This window comes from Manis javanica, chromosome X (assembly GCF_040802235.1).
Source record: "Manis javanica isolate MJ-LG chromosome X, MJ_LKY, whole genome shotgun sequence".
Lineage (NCBI taxonomy): Eukaryota > Metazoa > Chordata > Mammalia > Pholidota > Manidae > Manis > Manis javanica.
Window position 1 is genome coordinate 46,069,956 of NC_133174.1, and position 22,156 is coordinate 46,092,111.

At 36.9% G+C, this 22,156-nt stretch overlaps 1 protein-coding gene across 16 annotated transcripts in view; it reads right to left on the bottom strand.

The window, feature by feature from the left end:
- HUWE1 (HECT, UBA and WWE domain containing E3 ubiquitin protein ligase 1) overlaps positions 1 to 22,156 on the bottom strand; it is a 200,872-nt gene that overhangs the window by 151,980 nt on the left and 26,736 nt on the right. For all 16 annotated transcript variants that reach the window (XM_073227659.1, XM_073227656.1, XM_073227658.1 and 13 more), the window contains one exon: positions 3,295 to 3,363. In XM_073227659.1, the coding sequence (XP_073083760.1) occupies positions 3,295 to 3,339 (45 nt within the window). In that variant the 5' untranslated portion in view covers positions 3,340 to 3,363. The remainder of the gene's footprint in view (positions 1 to 3,294; positions 3,364 to 22,156) is intronic.

Below are 22,156 nucleotides of genomic sequence, written 5' to 3' on the forward strand. Positions count from 1 at the left end.
GTATTGACCACAGTACAGGAAATTAGGTATGCTGTTTGAGGAAAATACACATCTTAAAGCCTTAAAAACGTACACAGTAGAATGCTCAGTGGAAGCCAAGAGGAGAATGGGTATGTAACAGTAGAAAACAAAATACGTGTCTCAAGATGAGGCCCCGCAGTAAGACTTGCGAAAGAAACAAAAAATACTGATAGCTTACAGTATTGGCCAAGTGTAGGAGGAGTATGGTATAATATTTTCATAGGTATTCTGGCAATATTTATCTTAATTCTCATACTTTCACTCAGCACTTTCATCATGGGGAATTTATTCCACATAAATAGTTGTGTAGAACTATAAAGGCATTTGTATAAGAATGTTCAACTACAAAAACATGTAACCCACTTGAAAAATGGGCAGAGAACCTGATCAGACATTCTCCAAAGACATAATTAACAGATACATGAAAAGATGTTCAACATCACTAATCATCACAGAAATGCAAATCAAAACTACCATGAGATTATCACCTTACACCAGTCAGGATGGCTAGTATCAAAAAGACAAGAAATTTAAGTGTTGGTGAATATGTGGTAAAAAGGAAACTGTTGGTAAGAATGTAAACTGGTGCAGATACTATGAAAAACAGTACAGAGGTTCCTCAAAATATTAATAGAACTACCATACGATCCAGTAATTCCACTTCTGGGTATTTACCTGAAGAACACAAAACACTAGTTCAAAAAGATATATGCACCACTATGTTTACTGAAGCATTATTTATGATAGCCAAGATATGGAAGCAACATAAGTGTCCAATAGATTCATAGATAAAGAAGATGTGGTATATAACTTCAATGGAATATCACTCAGCCATAAAAAATGAAACCTTTCCATTTGCAACAACATGGATGGACCTAGAGGGTATTATACTAAATGAAATACAACAACAAAAATACATATACCATATGGTTTCATATATATGTAGATTCTAAACAAACCAACAAAACAGAAACAGACTCATAAATGCAGAAAACAAACTGATAGTTGCCAGAGGGGAAGCAGGGAGATGGATGGGTGAAAGATGAAGGGGCTTAAGAGATACAAAATTTCAATTATAAAATAAGTAAGTCACAGGGATTAAAAATACAGCATAGAGAACATAGTAAACAATATTGTAATAACTGTGTGGTGACAGATGGTAACTATACTTACTGGGGTAAGCATATCATAATGCACGTAAATGTTGAATCACTATGTTGTACAACTCAAACTAATATATTATTGTAGTCAACTATACTTTAATTAAAAACATTTTTTAAAAATGTACATAGTCAATGATCTAAAACTCCCACTTCCAGGAGTTTATCCTAAGTAATTTGCTAGCAGCTACCAAATGTTGAGAGCCAGGAATTTGTATATAGGTATGACTCTAAGGACAAATACCTAACAATCCACTAGGTTAAAAATAAATTTGCATTTCTCTGATTATTTATGAGGTTGAATTACTCTGGAAGTTTACTGACTATTCTTTTCTGAAATGGCCCATGTCTATTTTGTCATTGGGGTATCCACCTCTTCTACTGATTTAGCTACTAAAAGATATTAACTACATCTTGTTACAAATGTTTTTCCAGAGCTTGTCATGTGCCTTTTTTTACTTTGAATATAGTACTTTACATTTCCATTTTTTTCCCTTTGCTTCAGAGCTTGGAAGGACTATCCCACCTGAGATCAGGTAAATATTTACCTCTATGTTCTATTTCTCCTATAATTTATTTCTTTAAAAAATATTTGACTTTTAACTTATCTAGAATTTCTTTCAATATATAACAGTCCTCCAACACTCACAAGTCAAACAATTGTCCTGGCATAGTTTTGTGACTAATAATGCCCTTCCCTGTCAATTTATAATTCCTATAATTATCTTAAGTTCTTATGTGTATGTAGGCTAGGATCCTTTCCTAGGTCCTTTATTCTCTTATACTAATGCCACTGTTTTAATTTGTATAGTTTCTTAAGGGAGGTTTTCTTTCTACTCTTCAGTTTCCAAAAAAAATTTTAGTACATAATTGTCAAAAATTATAAATGTCAAAACACACCAACAATAAAATCAAAAGGAAATCAAAGTATCTGCAACAGATAAAAAAATATACTCAATATTTATGGCAGTAGAAAACAATCTGATATTCCAATGTCAAACACAAAATGAATAGCAAGAGCAGACAACTGATATAAGGCCAATGAATTTGAAAATACATATAACTAAAGCATGTAAATTAGAATAGTAAAATATTTTTCTCCATTTATTAACAAAAATTTAAAAGACTATCTGTAATGCTGGAGAAGGTTTGGGGAAGTAGCACTTCTCATACTCATTAATACAGATGAAATAATCTTTTAAAGACTAGAAGAAATATAGCAAAATGTTAATAGTGATATCCATAGATGATACCTGCCAGGTAGTTACAGTTTTTTAAAAAACAATCAGCCTGTATTTAGAAAATGAACTAATTGATTATGGGCCCAATACTTTGCTCAGCAACTACCTCACATGAATTAGGGAAGAATTATCAACCCTGTTTTTTAGTTGGGGAACTAACCAAGTTAATAAACTGACAGCCACAAGAATCTATTAAGATTCAAACCCATGTCTAATTCCAAAGCTTGTGCTCCTTCAAGTACAGCACATGAGGACTACAGAAGTGTCATAACAATGTAATGAATTCTTAACCTCAGAACATGGTAGACTAGCTGATAAAATATTGGACTGAAGCTGGGATTTCTATTGCTGACATAAGATCAAGTGACATGGCCACCCAAAACACAGGTTAAGCTGAATTGTATGATTAAGAATCAGGAATAAAGAAAGCTAAAACACTGGCCTCACAAGAAATCTAGTATGAAAGGTGTTACTTTAAGTTTCTAGAAAACAAAATTACACAAAATCCAGAAATACAGACAGAATTTGAATCTACAACTACTCTTTCCATACCACACTGCCTTTCAATGATAAGAACAGCAGCCAGTCAACCTACTTCAGCCATATACAGCTATGAACTATTTAGTGCTCACATTCCATTGGTCACTAGCTTATACGCACTTTTAAAAATCTAGGTTAGTTCAAAAGAAAATTTGTTTCAAGAAAAGTTGCTGCTTTAACCATACTTGATATATATATATATATATATATATATATATATATATATATAAAATAAGTGATGATGTATTTGGAAAGTCAGTATGGGTGAACTGATAACAAGGATTTTTTTTCTGGAATGAAAAAACAGACAGAGCAAACTTTTGGATACTTACAGCCTCAGTAGGTGTCTTTTTCAGTTTAGTCCTGTCTACTTTCATTTTTTCAATTTCCTGTTTTATGATCTGAAAAGAAAATCCCCAAAGAAGTGAGAACTTAAAATTGCAATCTTAGCTCTATATGCTTATAATAGACAATATAGAATGCAGAGCAAGCAAAATGCTTAAGGGAAAAACTCTGGAATTATGATGTCATGCCAACTCAGAGAACAGCTATGAGGTAGGGAAAGGTAAAGAATCTCTCCAGATAAAATTGGCCCACATCCATTATGTCTTATAAGCTTGTATCCAATTAAACCAAAATTAAAACACTTTTTACACACCTCTCAAACTCATAATTAAAATAAAGGAATGTTTTTAACACACATCAAGATGGAAAAATTCACCATATCCCTGCAGTTTTCTGGAAAACTTAGCAATTCCACTTCTAGGAATTTATCCAAAGAAAATTATAAGAAGGTACACAAATATAAGAATCAATAGTGCATGACCACATATAATAGTGAAAAATTGCAAAGAATCAAATATTCAAAATTAGGATTTGTTTAAAACAAAACATAACACAATGGTTCATAATATTGTACACAATTATATAACAGCATGCAAAGATGTTCAAGGTGAAATAAAAAGGTTACAGAACAGAATGATCAGTATAAATGTACGTCTAGAGAAAACTGCTCAGAAGGGGTGTGCATCAAAATGTGCACTCGCTGCTAACCAAAAGGATTTAGTATGATTGTTTTATCTGTGCATCTCTGTATCTTTCACTGTTTAAACCAATAAAAATATATTAGTTTTGTCATAAGAACAAAGGCAATACAGTATTTTTACTTTTTAATTAGAAAATAAGGTATAAGACTCCACTAAAAATGTCCTGAGCAAAGAACCCAATCATTTCACTAAGGCCATCTAATACGGAAGGCTCAAAAAGTGGACAACAGTCTGACTGGACTCATAGTATTAACCTGGGTGATCTTTAATGGCAGACGGGTCCTTCAAGATGCTCTGCCATCTTGAAATAAAGGAACAACTTAGATACATGCACAGAGGTAGAGGTGAATTGTTGGCCCTTTACACACCAGGGATTCGGCTGCTACAATATATTTACTACATACCAGTCACAGGAGGTCAGTGTACCTTCCCTAAGAAGGCTGCCATTAATATAAAGCTGACCAAGCACAAGTATAAATTTTAGGCAGCTTTTGTCTTAGATTTACTCCAACATACTTAGTACTGTGGAAATAATATATATCTGCTTGTATGGTTGGCACCCATTCAACCAATAGGCCTTCAAAAAGAGCTGGTGAAAATTTCAGAATATGTTCTAAAATGTTTCTGTACAGACCATTCCCTAAGAAAAAAAGATGTTTCCCCTGTATAGTTCACATTTAGGGTATGTGACTCTAGATTACTTTCTAAAAAAAATTACCTTAGTATCAAACAGAAAATGAACAAAATGCCTGCTGCCAATCACTTCCAAATATCTAAAAGGAGGCTAACAGGATTCTCACAACAATCCATTTCACGTGGTAGAAACTGTAAGTGAGCTATTTGTACACTTACTCTTAGGCTTGCTTTTTCTCACAAAACTTCTCACATGCATTACTTGGAGCAAGTGGCAGGAAGTACAGTCAGCCCCAAAACCATACAACCCAAAGCACTGAACTCTTTCCCCCCAAAATTAGGAACTAGATAAGGATGTCCATTCTTACCACTTTTACTCAACTCAGTGTTTCAAGTTCTAGCCACTGCAATGAGATAAGAAAAGGAAGTAACAGTACAGATCCAAAAGGGAAAAAAAACCAAACTGTCCCTATTTACAGATGACAAAGGGTTATCTAAAATAGAAAATACCAAGGACTCTATAAAAAACCTCCCCAAATTAGTAAGTGACCTTGGCAAAGTTGTAGGATACAAGAAAAACACACACAAATCAATCACATTTCTACCCTGGCACTGGACACATGGACTCCAAACTTAAGAGTACACCACCACACACAATCACTCAAAGAAATTTGAAATACTTAGGTAGAAATCTAACAAAGCATGTACAGGACTTATATGCTAAAACTACAAAATGCTATTTAAGAAAAATCAAAGAAGATCTAAATACATGAGGAAGTATACCATATTAATGGATTAAGAAGACTCAACAATTCTCCTCAAATTGATATACAGGTTTAATATAGTTACCATCCAAAGCCCAGCAAGATTCTTTTTTAATAAGCTGATATTATACTGAAATGTATATGAAAAGACAAAGGAACTGTAATACTTAAAACAATTTTGAAAAAGAGGAGGGAGGAATCATACACATAACTGTATATGTAGTATTAGGAGGGATAGACACATCCTAACGGACCAGAACAGAGAACCAAAAAATAGACCCATACAAATATGCCAAACTGATTTTGACAAAGGTGAAAAAGCAATTCAAATGATAGTTTTATCAACAAATGGTACCAGAGACAAGTACAAAATACCCATCTATAGGCAAAAAGATGAACTTTGACCTATTTAATACTTATAAAGATTAACTCAAAATGGATTATGTGGTGAGAATGTGAAAAAAAGGGAATCCTTGTACACTGTTGGTGGAAATGTAAAATGGAGCAGAAACTGTGTAGGTTCCTCAAAAAATTAAAAATATAACCCAGCAATTCCACTTCTGGGTATTTATCCAAAGAAATGAAAACACCAACTCGAAAAGATCTATGCATCCCGTTTATTGCAGCAGTATTTATAACAACCAAGACATGGAAGCAACCATCCATTGATGGATAAGTGGGTAAAGAAAATGTGGCATACATATGCACTATAGTATTATTCATCCATAAAAAATAATGAAATATTTCCATTTATGACAACATGGACAGACCATGAGGGTATTATGCTAAGTAAAATAAATCAGAGAAAGACAAATACCACATCATCTTATATGTGGAATCTAAAAGCCAACCAACCAGACTGGTGGTTGCCAGAGGCAGGAGGTAGGCAAAATGGATGAAGGGGGTCAAAAGGTACAAATTTCCAGTTAAAAAAATGCAAAGTGAAAAAAAAAAAAGGATCATGGACTTAAACATAAAACTATTAAACTTACTGGGAGGAAATATTTGCAACCTATATATAGTATCCAGAACATATCAAGTAACTCTCGAAACTCAACAATAAAACCCAATCTCCAAAACAAAAGCACCAAGTAACTTGCACAAATAAACTCAGAACTATTTTACTGGTGTAAAAAGATGTAGACAAGGTCACTGGTAAATATTCACACAATTAAGTATCTCACTATAAAGAAAGCTGTTTTAACTTAGGATTTTGTACCAGTCAAGGGGCTGAGTTAAGAACAATAGACTGGCTAACTAAACAAGAAAAGTGATTTACTTGGAAGGATAACTAATAGCTCACAGAATCAACGGAAGGCTTAGAGATCAACATTCAGAAAACACGAAGAACCAAGGAAGCTATGCATACTGGAACTACAACCAAGAACTATTCCAGACAACAGCTTAGTTGGAGTGGGGTGAGGGGGTACCTCTGTTGCCAACAAGAGACTCTGGATGTCTAGAAGCTATTACTGGTGGCAGGATGACTTCTCAAAAGTCTCAGGTAATTTGTCAGTGGTTCTAGACGCAAAGTCCCAAGTTTAAGCATCTAATTGGTCAAGCTTAGGTCTCGTGCTCATGCCCTAGCCGGGACAGGTTCTGGGACAGCAAGCACATCTGGCTTTTCCCCACAGTGTGGAGGTTCCAAATATTCCATAAACAGATTCAGATAATAAAGGCACCCAATTAAAAAGCCAAGCCAAATCAAATGAACACACACACATATGTACCCTAACAAATGCAATGTTAACCTGGTTTTCATAATTTTGTTGTAAAAAACATCTGGAGTTTAAAAAAGAAAGATATCACTATCCATAAGATATCAATTAAGAAAATTCAAGGGTTTTTTTGTTCCTAGTTATTCCATTTCTAAGCTGGTTTCACAATGTGAAGAGAGCATTTTTTGAGTGCCCACTACAAGCCAGACAATACTTAGGCTGGGGTTTCCCAAAGCATTCTGCTCCATGTAGGAGACCAGGTTCCACTAATTTGGGAAACGTTATGGATGGAATCTGTCTTCTTTCAGGACAGTCACATGGATGACTGACATACTAACTGCTCCAAGATATCTTGAATAAAGTAAACTTCTTTGGGCATAGAACCATTTTTTCCCAAGTGGCATCTACTCAAAGTCCAACATTTAAGTACTCCAAAGAATGCACTTTGGGGCTTCATATTATAGTCTTTCACACACTCTTCACCACTCAAGCGAAGTTTTGTCCCTATTTACAGATAGAAAATGGAGGCTTAGCTAAATTAAGTACTTTCCCTGGTTAGTGGATGTCAGGCATAAAGATCTAAATCCAAGCCTTTCTGATAAGGTTCCCAAGTCCATGTTTAACAATAACCTGGTCTACTTTTTTCTATTAACGTATTACTGATATACACTTTTATGAAGGTTTCACATGAAAAACCAATGTGGTTACTGCATTCACCCCTATTATCAAGTACGCACCCATATCCCATTGCAGTCACTGTCCATCAGTGTATTAAGATGCCACAGAGTCACTATTTGCCTTCTCTGTGCTACACTGTCTTCCCCCTGACCCCCTACACTATGTGCATTAAACATACTACCCCCTCAATCCCCTTCTCCCTCCCTCCCCACCTGCCCTTCCACACCCCTCTCCTTTGGTAACCTCTAGTCCATTCTTGGAATCTGTGAGTCTGCTGCTGTTTTTATCCTTCAGTTTTGCTTCATTATTATACTCCACAAATGAGGGAAATCATTTGGCACTTGTCTTTCTCCGCCTGGCTTATTTCACTGAGCATAATATCCTCCAGCTCCACCCATGTAGTTGCAAATGGTAGGATTTGTTTCTTTCTTATGGCTGAGTAGTATTCCATTGTGTATATGTACCACCTCTTCTTTAGCCATTCACCTACAGATGGACACTTAGGTTGCTTCCATATCTTGGCTATTGTAAATAGTGCTGTGATAAACATAGGGGTGCACACGTCTTTTTGAATTTGAGAAGTTGTATTCTTTGGGTAAATTCCAATGAGTGGGATTCCCAGGTCAAATGGTATTTCTATTTTTAGTTTTTGAGAAACTTCCATATTACTTTCCACAGTGGTTGAATTAGCTTACATTCCCACCAGCAATGTAGGAGGATTCCCCTTTCTCCACATCCTCACCAATTTGTTGTTCTTAGTCTTTTCAATGCTGGCCATCCTAACTGGTGTGAGGTGATATCTCATTGTGGTTTTAATTGGCATTTCCCTGATGATTAGTGATGCAGAGCATCTTTTCATGTTGACTGTTGGCCATCTGAATTTCTTCTTTAGAGAATTGTCTCTTCATGTCCTCTGCCCATTTTTTCATTGGATTACTTGTTTTTTGGGTGTTGAGGTATATGAGTTCTTTATATATTTTGGAATGTTAACCCCTTGTCAGATATGTCATTTACAAATACCCATACTGTAGGATGCCTTTTTGTTCTGTTGATAGTGTCCTTCGCCATACAGAAGCTTTACAGTTTGATGTAGTCCCATGTGCTCATTTTTGCTTTTGTTTCCCTTGCTCGAGATGCATTCAGGAATAAGTTCCTCATGTTTACATTCAGGAGATGTTTGCCTATGTTGCCTTCGAAGAGTTTTATGGTTTCATGACTTCCATTCAAGTCATTGATCCATTTCGAGTTTACTTTGTGTATGGGGTTAAACAATAATCCAGTTTCATTCTCTTGCATGTAGCTGTCCAGTTTTGCCAGCACCAGTTGTTGAAGAGGCTGTCATTTCCCCATCATATGTCCATAGCTCCTTTATCGTATATTAATTGACCATATATGGTTGGGTTTGTATCTGGGCTCTCTAGTCTGTTCCATTGGTCTACTGTGGTCTACTGTTATGTTCTTGTGCCAGTACCAAATTGTCTTGATTACTGTAGCTTTGTAGTAGAGCTTGAAGTTAGGGAGCATAATACCCCCAGCTTTATTCTTCCTTGTCAGGATAGTTTTGGCTATTCGGGGTCTTTGGTGGTTCCATATGAATTTTAGAACAATTTGCTCTACTTCATTGAAGAATGCTGTTGGTATTTTGATAGGAATTGCATTGAATCTGTAGATTGCTTTAGGCAGGATGGCCATTTTAACAATATTAATTCTTCCTGTCCATGAGAAGGGAATGTGTTTCCACTTATTGGTATCTTCTTTAATTTCTCTCATGAGTATCTTGTAGTTTTCAAAGTATACGTCTTTCACTTCCTTGGTTAGGTTTATACCTAGGTATTTTATTCTTTTTGATGCAACTGTGAATGGAATTGTTTTTCTGATTTCTCTTTATGCTAGCTAGTTCATCATTAGTGTATAGGGAATGCAACAGATATCTGTATTAATTTTGTATCCTGCAACTTTTCTGAATTCAGATATTAGGTCTAGTATTTCTGGAGTGGATTCTTTAGGGTTTTTATGTACAATATCATGTCATATGCAAACAGAGACAGTTTGAATTCTTTGCCAATCTCTATGCCCTTTATTTCTTTGTTTTGTCTAATTGCTGTGGTGAGGGCCTCCAGAACTATGTTGAATAAAGGTGGAGAGAGTGGGCATCCTTGTCTTGTTCCTGATCTTAAAGGAAAGGTTTTCACCTTCTCGCTGTTAAGTATGTTGACTGTGAGTTTGTCATATATGGCCTTTATTATGTTGAGGTACTTGCCCTCTATACCCATTTTTTGGAGAGTTTTTATCATGAATGGATGTTAATCATGTGGTTTTTGTCCTTCTTTTTGTTGATGCGGTAGATGATGCTGAAGGATTTTCTAATACTGTACCATCCTTGCATCCTTGGAATAAATCCTACTTGATCATAGTTATCTTTCTGATATATTTTTCAATTTGGTTTGCTAATATTTTGTTGAGTATTTTTGCATCTACATTCATCAGGGATATTGGTCTGTAATTTTCTTTTTTTGTGGTGTCTTTACCTGGTTTTGGTATTAGAGTGACGCTAGCCTCACAGAATGAGTTTGGAACATGTTGTTCACTTTATTTACTAGTTTTATTACTACAATAAATGGTTGCAGATGAAAATAAAAATTTGAGACAGACACTTCTACACTGTTGAATGCTATAGCTCAAAAAATTACTATAAGTGAGGAAACTAGGATTTAAGGTGAGAAGCTGGGATACTATCAGTCTCACTAGTGATGGGAACCATAAGGTGGGAATGAATTCTATCTAATGCTTAGAAGTTAAATAGGTGAAAATCCCATTACATTAACAGCCCCTCCACCCGCAAAACCAGGGCTAACAAAAAGAAGTTAGTTCTAAACAAATCCCCGGAAATGGCCTACTGCCTTTGTTGGATCAGACCAGAACTCTGAGCACCAAGCAATCTACACATATTTCTTCCTAAACTTAGGTTAGAAAGCTCAACTTCAAGGAAACTGATGAATTATTATGAACCACCATCCATAGTTGTTATTAACTTCTATTTAATTATTTCTTTTTTCACTTCCTCATTCCTCCAATCTTCATTTACCACTGAGGTTAGAATCTTGGCTTTTTAGGCTCTGTATCAAGACAAGTGTGCACAAGTAAAATATACTGAGGAAGTTGCTCTGTAAAGGATAAGGGTAACTCACTCTGTAGTAATCACCTTCAGTTTATCAAGTTTAGAATGACTTTGAGTATCAGCTTAAGGGCAGAGAACATCTGTAGTTCTCAAATCTGGCTGACACCAGTTGAATGTAGTGGTAGACTAGTCTTACTATTCAAAGTCTGGTTGAAGGATCATCAGCACTGACCTCACCTTGGATTAACAAAATTCAGAATCTCAGGCCCCACCCAGACTTGAGGAGTCCAATTTTTACTTTATTAAGATCTTCAGGTTACTCACACATCAAAGTTTGAGAAGTACCAGATCAGAATATAGGCTCAGAATGAGGAAACCCAGCTTAGAATCCCTGCTATACTACTTATTCACTGTATGAGCATGGACAAATCAGCCTCTATGCACTTCTGTTTCCTCAACTGTGAAATACGGATAACTGATTTCCCCACTTCCATACTCACATTCATCCAATCCATTCTCCATAGAGCAGCAAAAGTAATTTTCTTAGAACATAAATCAGTTTGTGTTACACTTAAAACCTTTCAAAGGTTTCCCTATAATTATATCCAAACTCTAACCATGACCCACAGGGCCCTGACATGATTTGGCTCCTGGAACTCTCTAGTCGCCTCTCTGAAAAACCACACTAGTCCTTCTGTTTAGTTTCTGAAACACTCTTAAGTTCTTTCTGGCCTCCAGAACTTTACAAATGCTGTTATTCCCACTGGAATGCTTGTGCCCCACATTTCCATTCTTCCCACAGCTAGTTCATTTGAGGAACTTATGTTAATCTAAGACCCACAGTGGCTTCTAATGGCAACCCACCTAAAGCTGGTCTAATTGTTATTTTTCTATTGTAGTACCCTGTTTGTTTCTATCACAGAAAATATCAATTAATACACCTGCTTTGATTTTCTACATGTTAAGCTCTCAGCATCTAGCACAGAATATTCCACGATAGGTATGCAAGTATTCCCAAAATGGAGTTCAGTACACACTGAGAATAAAATTTGTAGTTGTCAGCATATAGACAGTATTTGAAGCCATGAGTCTGGAGATGATCACATATAGAGAAAAGGAGGAAAGAGGCCAGGAAATGAGTTCTTATTTGATCTAACATTTAAAGATAAGGCAAAAGAAGAGAACCCAGCAAAGGAGAGGATGCTATCATGAGACCAAAGATGGCAAGACTGATCAATTGTGTCAAATGTGAAAGTGGGAGTATGTCCAGAAAAATGTCCACTGAAATTGAGAAAAGATTTAACCTGACAAGGAATAGTTTCACTGGGGTGGTGGGAAAGGAAGCCAGACTTTCCCACTGGAAGCAGTGGGTCAGAGAATTGATGGTAAGTGAGGCAATATAGATGACATGTGTAGAAAACTATTTTGAAAAGGTTGGCTGTAAACACAAGCAGAGAATTATAGGGTCATTGACAGTAGAGGGGAAGAGGAAATAGCAGAAAGAAAATCCCTAAGAAGGCTGAGAGTAGAGAACCAATTTGACCTCTATTTCACCTTAACACAATGAATATTATGTGGGTTTTAAACAGCAAATACTAATCAGAATTAGGACAATCCTCTTCCTAATCTCTTAAAACTGTGTATCCCTCCCTCTGTGCTTACAGTATACCGGGTACCTGTCATTTCCTTGACAATTAATGATCAAATGTCCCGCCACAGGGTGGGGAAGTAAAAAAAAACCAAAAAACCCACAAAACCTGGAAAAGTAACAAATATACATTATCAGGGGCTGCCTCTAGGGAGCAGGATAACACAGTTTTATGTATGTTTCCCGCTGTTCGGCTCCTTCCAAATTTTCTATAATCATGCATCATTTATAATGAGAATTTTTCTTTTGTAAAATTGTTCTTAAGGTGGAAAATAGTAGTTCTTGAGCCAAAGGGTATGCATCAAATTAAGATCATCATCTAAACAAATGCCTTGGAGTTGGTTGCTGCCAGCTCTTGGAGCATCCTTCCTATACCTTCTGCTGTTTAATCCTGGAGTTTGACATACAGCACTCACTCAATATTTATTATTTATTGATTTGATCTACTATTGGTAAAGTAAGAAATGCTGCACACATATATGGGAGTGTGGGTGAATCAAAATCAGCCTACAATTTCCACTGAAATCATGGGAAAGCATTATAGCTGTTCTTAAATAAAAATGCTTAGAGCACACTAAACTCCAACATGCCACAAAGCAAATACTCCCTTTATTTTTGGCTTGCAGAGATTCCTTTTGGCTAGCTGCAGTTTCTGAAACCAAATTCAGGTGAAAACTGCCCAGACCACCCATTATGTCAGGAAGCAGCAAGCTGAATCTTGAAATCCAGCATGCTTTCATTATTTGATTATAGAGGCACAGACATCACATTAACTGATTTGTTAAAGGGGACAAACACCTGATTGTCAGGCCTTTCAATCTGGTCTAGTTTCTGATTATTTACATTAATATCTACCTAACAAATACTCTGAGAACCCATTTATCGAAAATATAACAACAACTAGCATTTACTGGCCACCTATTATATATTATCTCTAATCCTTGTAACTTGGAAATGAAGATCATTTCCAGTGTACTAAGGCAAAAGTAGCCACACAGTTAAGTAGAAGAATCTCAATTCAAACGAAATTTGCTCCATAACGACAGTACACTGTTATCTACATGCACAGTCCATCCTGCCACCCCACCACCTACAGACACAGCATCCCTATTTTTTTTATTTTATCGTTAATCTACAAGTACATGCAGATTATGTTTACTTAGCTCCCCCCTTCACCAAGTCCTCCCCACAATCCCCATTACAGTCACTGCCCATCAGCGTAAGATGCTGTAGAATCACTACTTGTCTTCTCTGTGTTGTACAGCCCTCCCCATGCCCCCGCCCCCCATTATACATGCTAATCATAATGCCCCCTTTCTTTTACCCTGCCCTTATCCCTCCCTTCCCACCCATTCTCCCCAGTCTTTTTCCCTTTGGTAACTGTTAGTCCATTCTTGGGTTCTGTGATTCTGCTGCTGTTTTGTTCCTTCAGTTTTTCCTTTGTTCTTATACTCCACAGATGAGTGAAATAATTTGGTATTTGTCTTTCTCTGCTTGGCTTATTTCACTGGGCATAATACTCTCTAGCTCCATCCATGTTGTTGCAAATTGTAGGATTTGTTTTCTTCTTATGGCTGAATAATATTCCATTGTGTATATGTACCACATCTTCTTTATCCATTCATCTACTGATGGATATTTAGGTTGCTTCCATATCTTGGCTATTGTAAACAGTGCAGTGATAAACATACGGGTGCATCTGTCTTTTTCAAACTGGAGTGCTGCATTCTTGGGGTAAATTCCTAGAAGTGGAATTCCTGGGTGAAATGGTATTTCTATTTTGAGCATTTTGAGGAACCTCCATACTGCTTTCCACAATGGTTGAACTAATTTACATTCTCACCAGCAGTGTAGGAGGGTTCCCCTTTCTCCACAACCTCACCAACATTTGTTGTTGTTTGTCTTTTGGATGGTAGCCATCCTTACTGGTGTGAGGTGATATCTCATTGTGGTTTTAATTTGCATTTCTCTGATAACTAGCTATGTGGAGCATCTTTTCATGTGTCTGTTGGCCATCTGAACTTCTTCTTTGGAGAACTGTCTGTTCAGCTCCTCTGCCCATTTTTTAATTGGATTATTCGCTTTTTGTTTCTTGACGTGCGTGAGCTCTTTATATATTTTGGATGTCAACCCTTTATTGGATCTGTAATTTATGAATATATTCTCCCATACTGTAGGGTACCTTTTTGTTCTATTGATGGTGTCCTTTGCTGTACAGAAGTTTTTCAGCTTGATATAGTTCCACTTGTTCATTTTTACTTTTGTTTCCCTTGCCTGGGGAGATATGTTCATGAAGAAGTCGCTCATGTTTATGTCCAAGAGATTTTTGCCTAAGTTTTTTTCTAAGAGTTTTATGGTAACCTCCCTATTTTTGACCACATAAAACATGAGCCTGAGGATTGCTGACCTAGATTTTACTGGACACTGGTAGTAAGACACAGTAATAAAGCAACTGAGGACTAGCCTTTACTCACCCAAGACAAATCTGGAAACTATCTGCTGAAATACATTGACAGTCTCTCCTTCAAAATCTGCAAACACTATACACCTCAAGTAAGTGTACATTGTTGATCTTGGTGCTTTCCTGTATTGCAGTATAGTTAAAGAAAATAAGAGTAGGGATACCAAGAAGGAGGAATCTGAAAACTCCAATATTGACTTTGGAGGTGAGAACGGTGTCTGAGAACTCATCTCCAACATATCCTCTACCTTCAGTCCTGTGAAGCTGCAGATTGCAGAGTTACCTTTCTGGTCATTACTTCAAATTACTTAGAAAAATAAACTGGCATCAAAAGAATTAGGCAACAAAACAGGGCTCACTAAAGTTGTAGATTCGTTTTGCCAACAGAGAGGAAATGGCAGCATGCCAAGGAGCCCTTTCTTAGCATTCCCAACAAAAAATACAAGCAGCATTGCATGAAAGTTATGCAAATCAAGGAAGAGAGAAAGAGACTACATAATTAAATCAGTACTCTGTAATAATCCTAGTCTACCCTTTAAGAATGACCTGAGCAACATCCCCTTCCTTACTTGTGGCTGGATTTGGCGTAAAAGATGAATTATAACGATGACTGGCTTATTTCCCATCTCATCACATCCAATTTCAAAGACATGAGTGCTTTTTCAGTCTCGCCCATCTCTTAACAGAAAAGTAAGACATCAGCCTTTAAACTAATACTCTTTATTCAAATGTCAAGAACTTAATTACAAAAAGCCTACCATTATCTAACAAGTGAACTTCACCCAGAAGGACCACATGAAGCATTTAGTTCAGGAAACACATCTGTCAGAAATCAAACTACTTAGAATTATCTTAAAATAATTTACTTAAAAATTAAATCTGAAGTTCTCAACCCTTGCTGTGTAAAATCACCTGAGACTTAATTTGAAAATTAAAAATGTGTGGTCAGTATGTGGGGGGGACTTGGTGATGGGGGGAGTCAAGTAAACATAATGTTCCTCATGTAATTGTAGATTAATAATACCAAAAAAATGTGTGGTCATATAAACATCTGACTCAGTAGATAAGAGGTGGTAATTTCTGTTTTTTTTCAAACTGTATAGGTGATTTAGCTGCATAGCCAGACTTGAGAGTAACTTTGTTAGATATTATTAATTACACTTTGCCAACTTAGGAATCTGCTTTAAAATAATGGGGGAGGGAGTGGAGTTTAAGTAAAACAAGAATAGGCATGTATAGATAACTTATTGAAGCTGGTTAACAGGTACATGGGGTTCATTATATGATTTTCTAACTTTTGTGTATGTTTGAAAAGATCATAAACTTAAAATATTTTAAATTAAGACTTTATCCTGCCAGATCCCTCCAGTTCATCTTCCACAAGAGAAATCTTCCTCAAACTCAAAATCTACCCATGCCAAGTGCAACTCCTTACTTAACCCAGTACTCAAGGCCTTTAGGACCTTTTCTCTGATTACCTCTCCTACCAGGGTCATGACATTACATAATATCCTCAGTTGCCCACATGTTTTAACCATATCAAGCTTTTTACAATTTCTCTAATGTTCAAAACTTTTGGTACCTTGACTCAGAATGCTCTCTTTGCTAAAAATGCTTCCCTAGAGCTCACAATCCCCTAGAGCTCAGATTAAATGTCACCTCCTCTATGAAGCCTTTTCAAGTATCCTCTCCTCCAGAGTGAAATTCATCATTCCCTCCTTTGTGTGCCCAATGTATCCTGCACATACGGTCAATTAACACACCTCTATTTACATGTCAGCCTCTCGGATGGAGATATTTCTGCATGAGTGGGACTGTGTATATTTATCTCTGCATCCTGTCACCAGCATAGGAACTGTCACTTAATTAGAAATGAACGAATGACTATCCAGTAAATGTTTAACAAAGCTAAAAATAATCCAAGTCACATTAAATACTTCTGGTGAAATTTTCAACTGAGAAAAACAATTTAAATGATTCATTCAATCTGTACCTTTCCATTAAACAAACAATTAGGAATATACTATATGCAGGGCATTGTGATGAGTGCTATGACAGCCATGTGCACAGAAATGTAAAAAGAAAAATAGAGAAAAAGGAAGATTAGAAGCAATGGTAAAAATAAAAAGACAACAAAAGTCAGTACACAAAAGCACACAATTAAACTACAACATTCTAGTGGCCAAATCAAAGTTGGAAACACAATTACAAGATCAACATAGTACATAAGAAAAATCCTTATATAATACCAACCATAATCCTCTTGCTTTTTAAAGAATTTGGAATTTCAGAGATTAAAGTTGCATAAAGTAGAGTACACCTTTAGCAAAAGTGAAACAATTAGCCCAGCTTTTCCTTGGGGCATAGTGTGCTAGTCCAGAAAAATATTTATCAGGAAATATGAGGACAAAAACAGCGATTTGGACATCCTCTTAATGACATGTGAACAAATCTTTATATTTCCTCATGTCCTATACTGAGGGATCACCACAAAAATCCTGAAATTCTATGGAAAATTTTTGCATATGTTGTTGTTTTTCTGGGAAGATAAAAGATAGCTTTCACTCGTTTCTTGAGGAGTCCTTGACTGGGGAAACACTAAGAACCATGACCCCACAGAAAGATCTCAAACACACTGCTAAGCCACTACATGTTTTCACTTTCATTTATGAAACACAGGCATAATGTATTTCCCCTAAAGCTGCATGACAGGTAGAATTCTAACCCTTCTGCATTATTCAGCTCCAATTCTCTTACATCCCTCGATTTACAAAAAAATAGGCAGCATTTCAAAAGATTAAATTTCCTCTATGTAAGGGAGAATTGTGTATTCTTGGATAAAATTCTCTAGTACTGTATCCTAAAAAAAGCAGAAAAGGCACAAACCTTCTATAAACAGGCTAGAGTAAGTATACATCCAAATAAAAGCTAGGTTTTAATGCCTTAAACTATTCTGATAAGAGCTATATCTGTATGGGGGTAGAAGGAGAGACCTCAGTAATGTATATATTTGCTACTACACATGTGGATTATTTTTTTTAATTTAAAGGTAGAGACTGAGGTCCTGGAAGAAAGTCAAAATGAAGTAGATAGAGTGCAACAGCATAATGGAAAGCCCTGGGAGTCAGATAGAACTGGGCTTAAGGTGCATTTACCAGATGCATGATCTTAGACAAATTACTATTAACCTCTCTGTGTAACCTCTGTAACATAAACAACAGTCTATCTCACAGGATTTTATCTGGCAAAAAGTAAGCCATATTATTACTTGTTCTACTTCTTTTAGCTCCAGATTAATCTAAGGGAAGCAATCTTATGCTGAATATTATGGACGTGAGTGCACATACACATGTATGCTCAAAAGCAAAAAAGAGCTGGTCTTTTCAATCTTACATGTTACCTGCATATGAAGAGGAACATAAAGTATATTAATTTCCTGACTGTTTAGCCTTCAGTACTGACATGAAGCAAAAAATTAAACTCAACTTTTATGATGAGATTAGGAAGCTCTGGGTCTCATTTGTAAGTTATAGTTCTACAAAGGTTAGTCTACTAAATAATGTTCAGCCATGCCACTAATCAGAAATTTTAATTGTATCTTTTAACTATTCTGACCTGGTTCAAACGAATTTAGAAGAACAGGAATTCTTTTATATGGTTTAAAAGAACAAGTTAATTATAGCAATTATCAACGTCGCAGCAAACTGCTTACAATATGATGAAATAATTCCAACTTCACAGGAATGATAGGAGGATGAAATGAGTTGATTGATAAGAAAGCTTTAAAATAAAGCCTTTAAAAATGATTATGTCCCAACATACAGACAAAACTGGCTCTGTTTAAGTGAATTTAACGGCACCACACACAGCCTGGCACAGTCATTTCCAATGTTCTTTAAATAACCCCATGTGAACAGTCATCTGTTTTAAAACACTTATATCCCTAACATGAAAGACATTTGCTGAAAATGAAAGAACAGCATGCAAAGGTACTCTAGTTCTCTGCTACCAACTGACTTTGTGACCTTAGGACAATCTGGGCCTCAGACATACACAAAATGGAAAACATAATAACTAAGATCTCTTGAATCACTGTCCATAACACTTTGCCTTCAGTTCAAGACAAACGTTCAGAACTAAACACAAATAATCTGAATTATTCTCAAACACCAAAGAGCAAAGAGTCACCAAGCCAGTTTACTACTTGGCACAAACTCAAACCTTTTTTTTAAAAAACTACATTTTTCCAAATAATTCACTTTGAAGATGAGTGTATTTTTAAAGATCAGAAAGTCTTTAATAAGACGGAAAAGAGAAGCTACTTGTTAACAATTTGGATGAAAACAAAAGTACACACCTACTTCACACCACTACTTAAACATAAAAACCTAAATGATAAAAAAGATAACGTGGGGAAATATCCTTGTAATTTGGGCAAAGAAAAGATCTTCCAAAAGAGATATGCAACCTAGAAACCATAAAGAAAAGAAAAAAGGGGGCAGATTTGATTACACTAAAATTCCAAAAATAAACATACAAAATGCGTTCAATAAGATAAAGAGTATTTGCAATATACAAAGGACTCCCAAAACTCAGTAAGACAAATAACCCAAATGAAAACCAAGTAAAAAGGCATGAACTTCTAATCTGCATAAGATGTAAATATTTGCTCATCCTCACTAGTAATTACAAAAACGCTAACCAAAGCAAGGAGTGCTATTTCTTATTCATCACACTAAAATTAAAAAGTTCAACAATATATTGTTTTGACAGATATGGGTAGAGAAAGGACACCGTTGGTGGGAATGGTAATTCAATACAGCCTTTCTGGAGATGATTTTGGCAATCTCTATAAAAAACTTAAATGGGGGAGGTGGAGCCAAGATGGCAGTGTGAATAGAGCAGCGGAAATCTCCTCAGAAAAACATATATATTTTTGAAAATACAACAAATACAACTACTCCGAAAAGAGAGACCATAAAATACAGGACAACAGCCAGACTACATCTACACCTGCAAGAACCCAGTGCCCTGTGAAGGGGCTAAGATACAAGCCGCGGCCCGGTGGAACCCAAGCATCTCTCACCCCCAGCTCCCGGTGGGAGAGGAGTCGGAGCGGGGAAGGAGAGGGAGCCCAGGACTACTAAATACCCAGCCCCAGCCATCCGCACCAGAGCGCAGACACACAGTGCGTGGGGTGCTGGATACTAGGTGAACGGGGCAGTAAAATCTGCGAGGGTGCCCGCGGCTGGTGCCCCTGGGACAAAGAAAAGCGACTTCCCTTGGAGAGTCTTAAAGGGACAGGGCCCCACAGCTGGACGGAGGCGTCCCGGCACAATCATCTGAGCAGCTGGGAACCTGGGGAACTCCAGGCGCCCTAATCCCCTGGGCGGCAGTGCAGCTCCAAGGACCCTCATGGAGATAAACAGCTTCCCGCCCCATCCCACTCCAGCGCAACGTCTCCATAGAGGAGCCCACAGCAACCACGAGCGAAGCTTCCTTCACAGCAGCTGGGCAAGAATCAGAGACCCCATCTGCACGCTGGTGCCCAGCACAAGCCGCTAGAGGACACCGATCTCCCAGAAGAGGAAGGCCATAAACTACCAAGAAGGGACGTTCTCCTACCTGACATGAGCCAACTACCCACGACTACCTCTATCGCCACAAAAAGGCAGAAGAATTTGATACAGACCAGATTAACCCAGACAGTCTCCCCTGAAAAGGAATCTGGGGAGATTGACCGAACCAATCTTCCTGAAAAAGAATTTAAAACTAAGGTCATAACCATGCTGATGGACTTGCACAGAAATATGCAAGAACTAAGGAGGGAGAATACAGAAATGAAACAATCTCTGGAAGGACTTAAAAGCAGAATGGATGAGATGCAAGAGGCCATTGATGGATTAGAACCCAGAAAACAGAAACGCATAGAAGCTAACGCAGAGATAAAAGGATCTCCAGGATTTAAAAAACATTGAGAACTGTGTGACCAATCCAAAAGGAGCAATATCCGCATGATAGGGGTACCAGAAGAAGAAGAGAGAGAAAACGGGATAGAAAGTGAATTTTAAGAAATAACTGCTGAAAACTTTCCCAAACCAGGGGAGGAAATAGTCACTCAGCCCACAGAAATACACAGAACACCCAACAGAACAGACCCAAAGAGGACAACACCAAGACACAGAATAATTAAAATGGCAAAGCTCAAGGACAAGGACACAATTTTAATGGCAGGTAGAGAGAAGAAATAAGTCACCTACAAAGGAAAACCCATTAGTCCATCATCAGACATCTCAACAGAAACCTTATAGGCCAAAAGAGAATGGCATGATATATTTAATGCAATGAAACAGAAGGGCCTCGAACCAAGACTACTGTATCCAGCACGATTATCATTTAAACATGAAGGAGGGATTAAACAATTCCCAGACAAGCAAATGTTGAGGGTAGATTCCTCCCACAAACCACCTCTACAAGGTATGATAGAGGGACTGCTCTAGATGGGAGCACTCCAAAGGATAAACAGATGTCACCAGAGAAAATAAAATCAGAGCAAAGACAGCAGACCAACCAAATACTACCTAAAGACGAAAAATAAAATCAACTACCCACAAAAGCAGTCAAAGGAAACACAAAAGAGCACTAAATAAAACACCCAACATATAAAGAATGGAGGAGGAGGTATAAGAAGGGAGAGAAATAAACAATCATCACACTGTGTTTATAATAGCTCAGTAAGGGAGTTAGGTTAGACAGGAAGATAGTAAAGAAGCTACCCTTGAACCTTTGGTAACCATGAATCTAAAGCCTGCAATGGCAGTAAGTACATATCTTTCAATAATCAACCTAAATGTAAATGGACTGAATGCACCAATCAAATGACACTGAGTCACAGAATGTATAAAAAAGCAAGACCCATCCATATGCTCCCTACAAGAGACTCACCTCAAACCCAAAGATATGCACAGTCTAAAAGACAAGGGATGGAAAAAGATATTTCATGCAAACAAGGAAAAAAAGCAAGTGTTGCAGCACTAGTACCAGAAAAAATAGACTTAAAATAAAGAAAGTAACAAGAGATAAAGAAGGACATTACGTAATGATAAGGGGGTAAGTCCAACAAGAGGA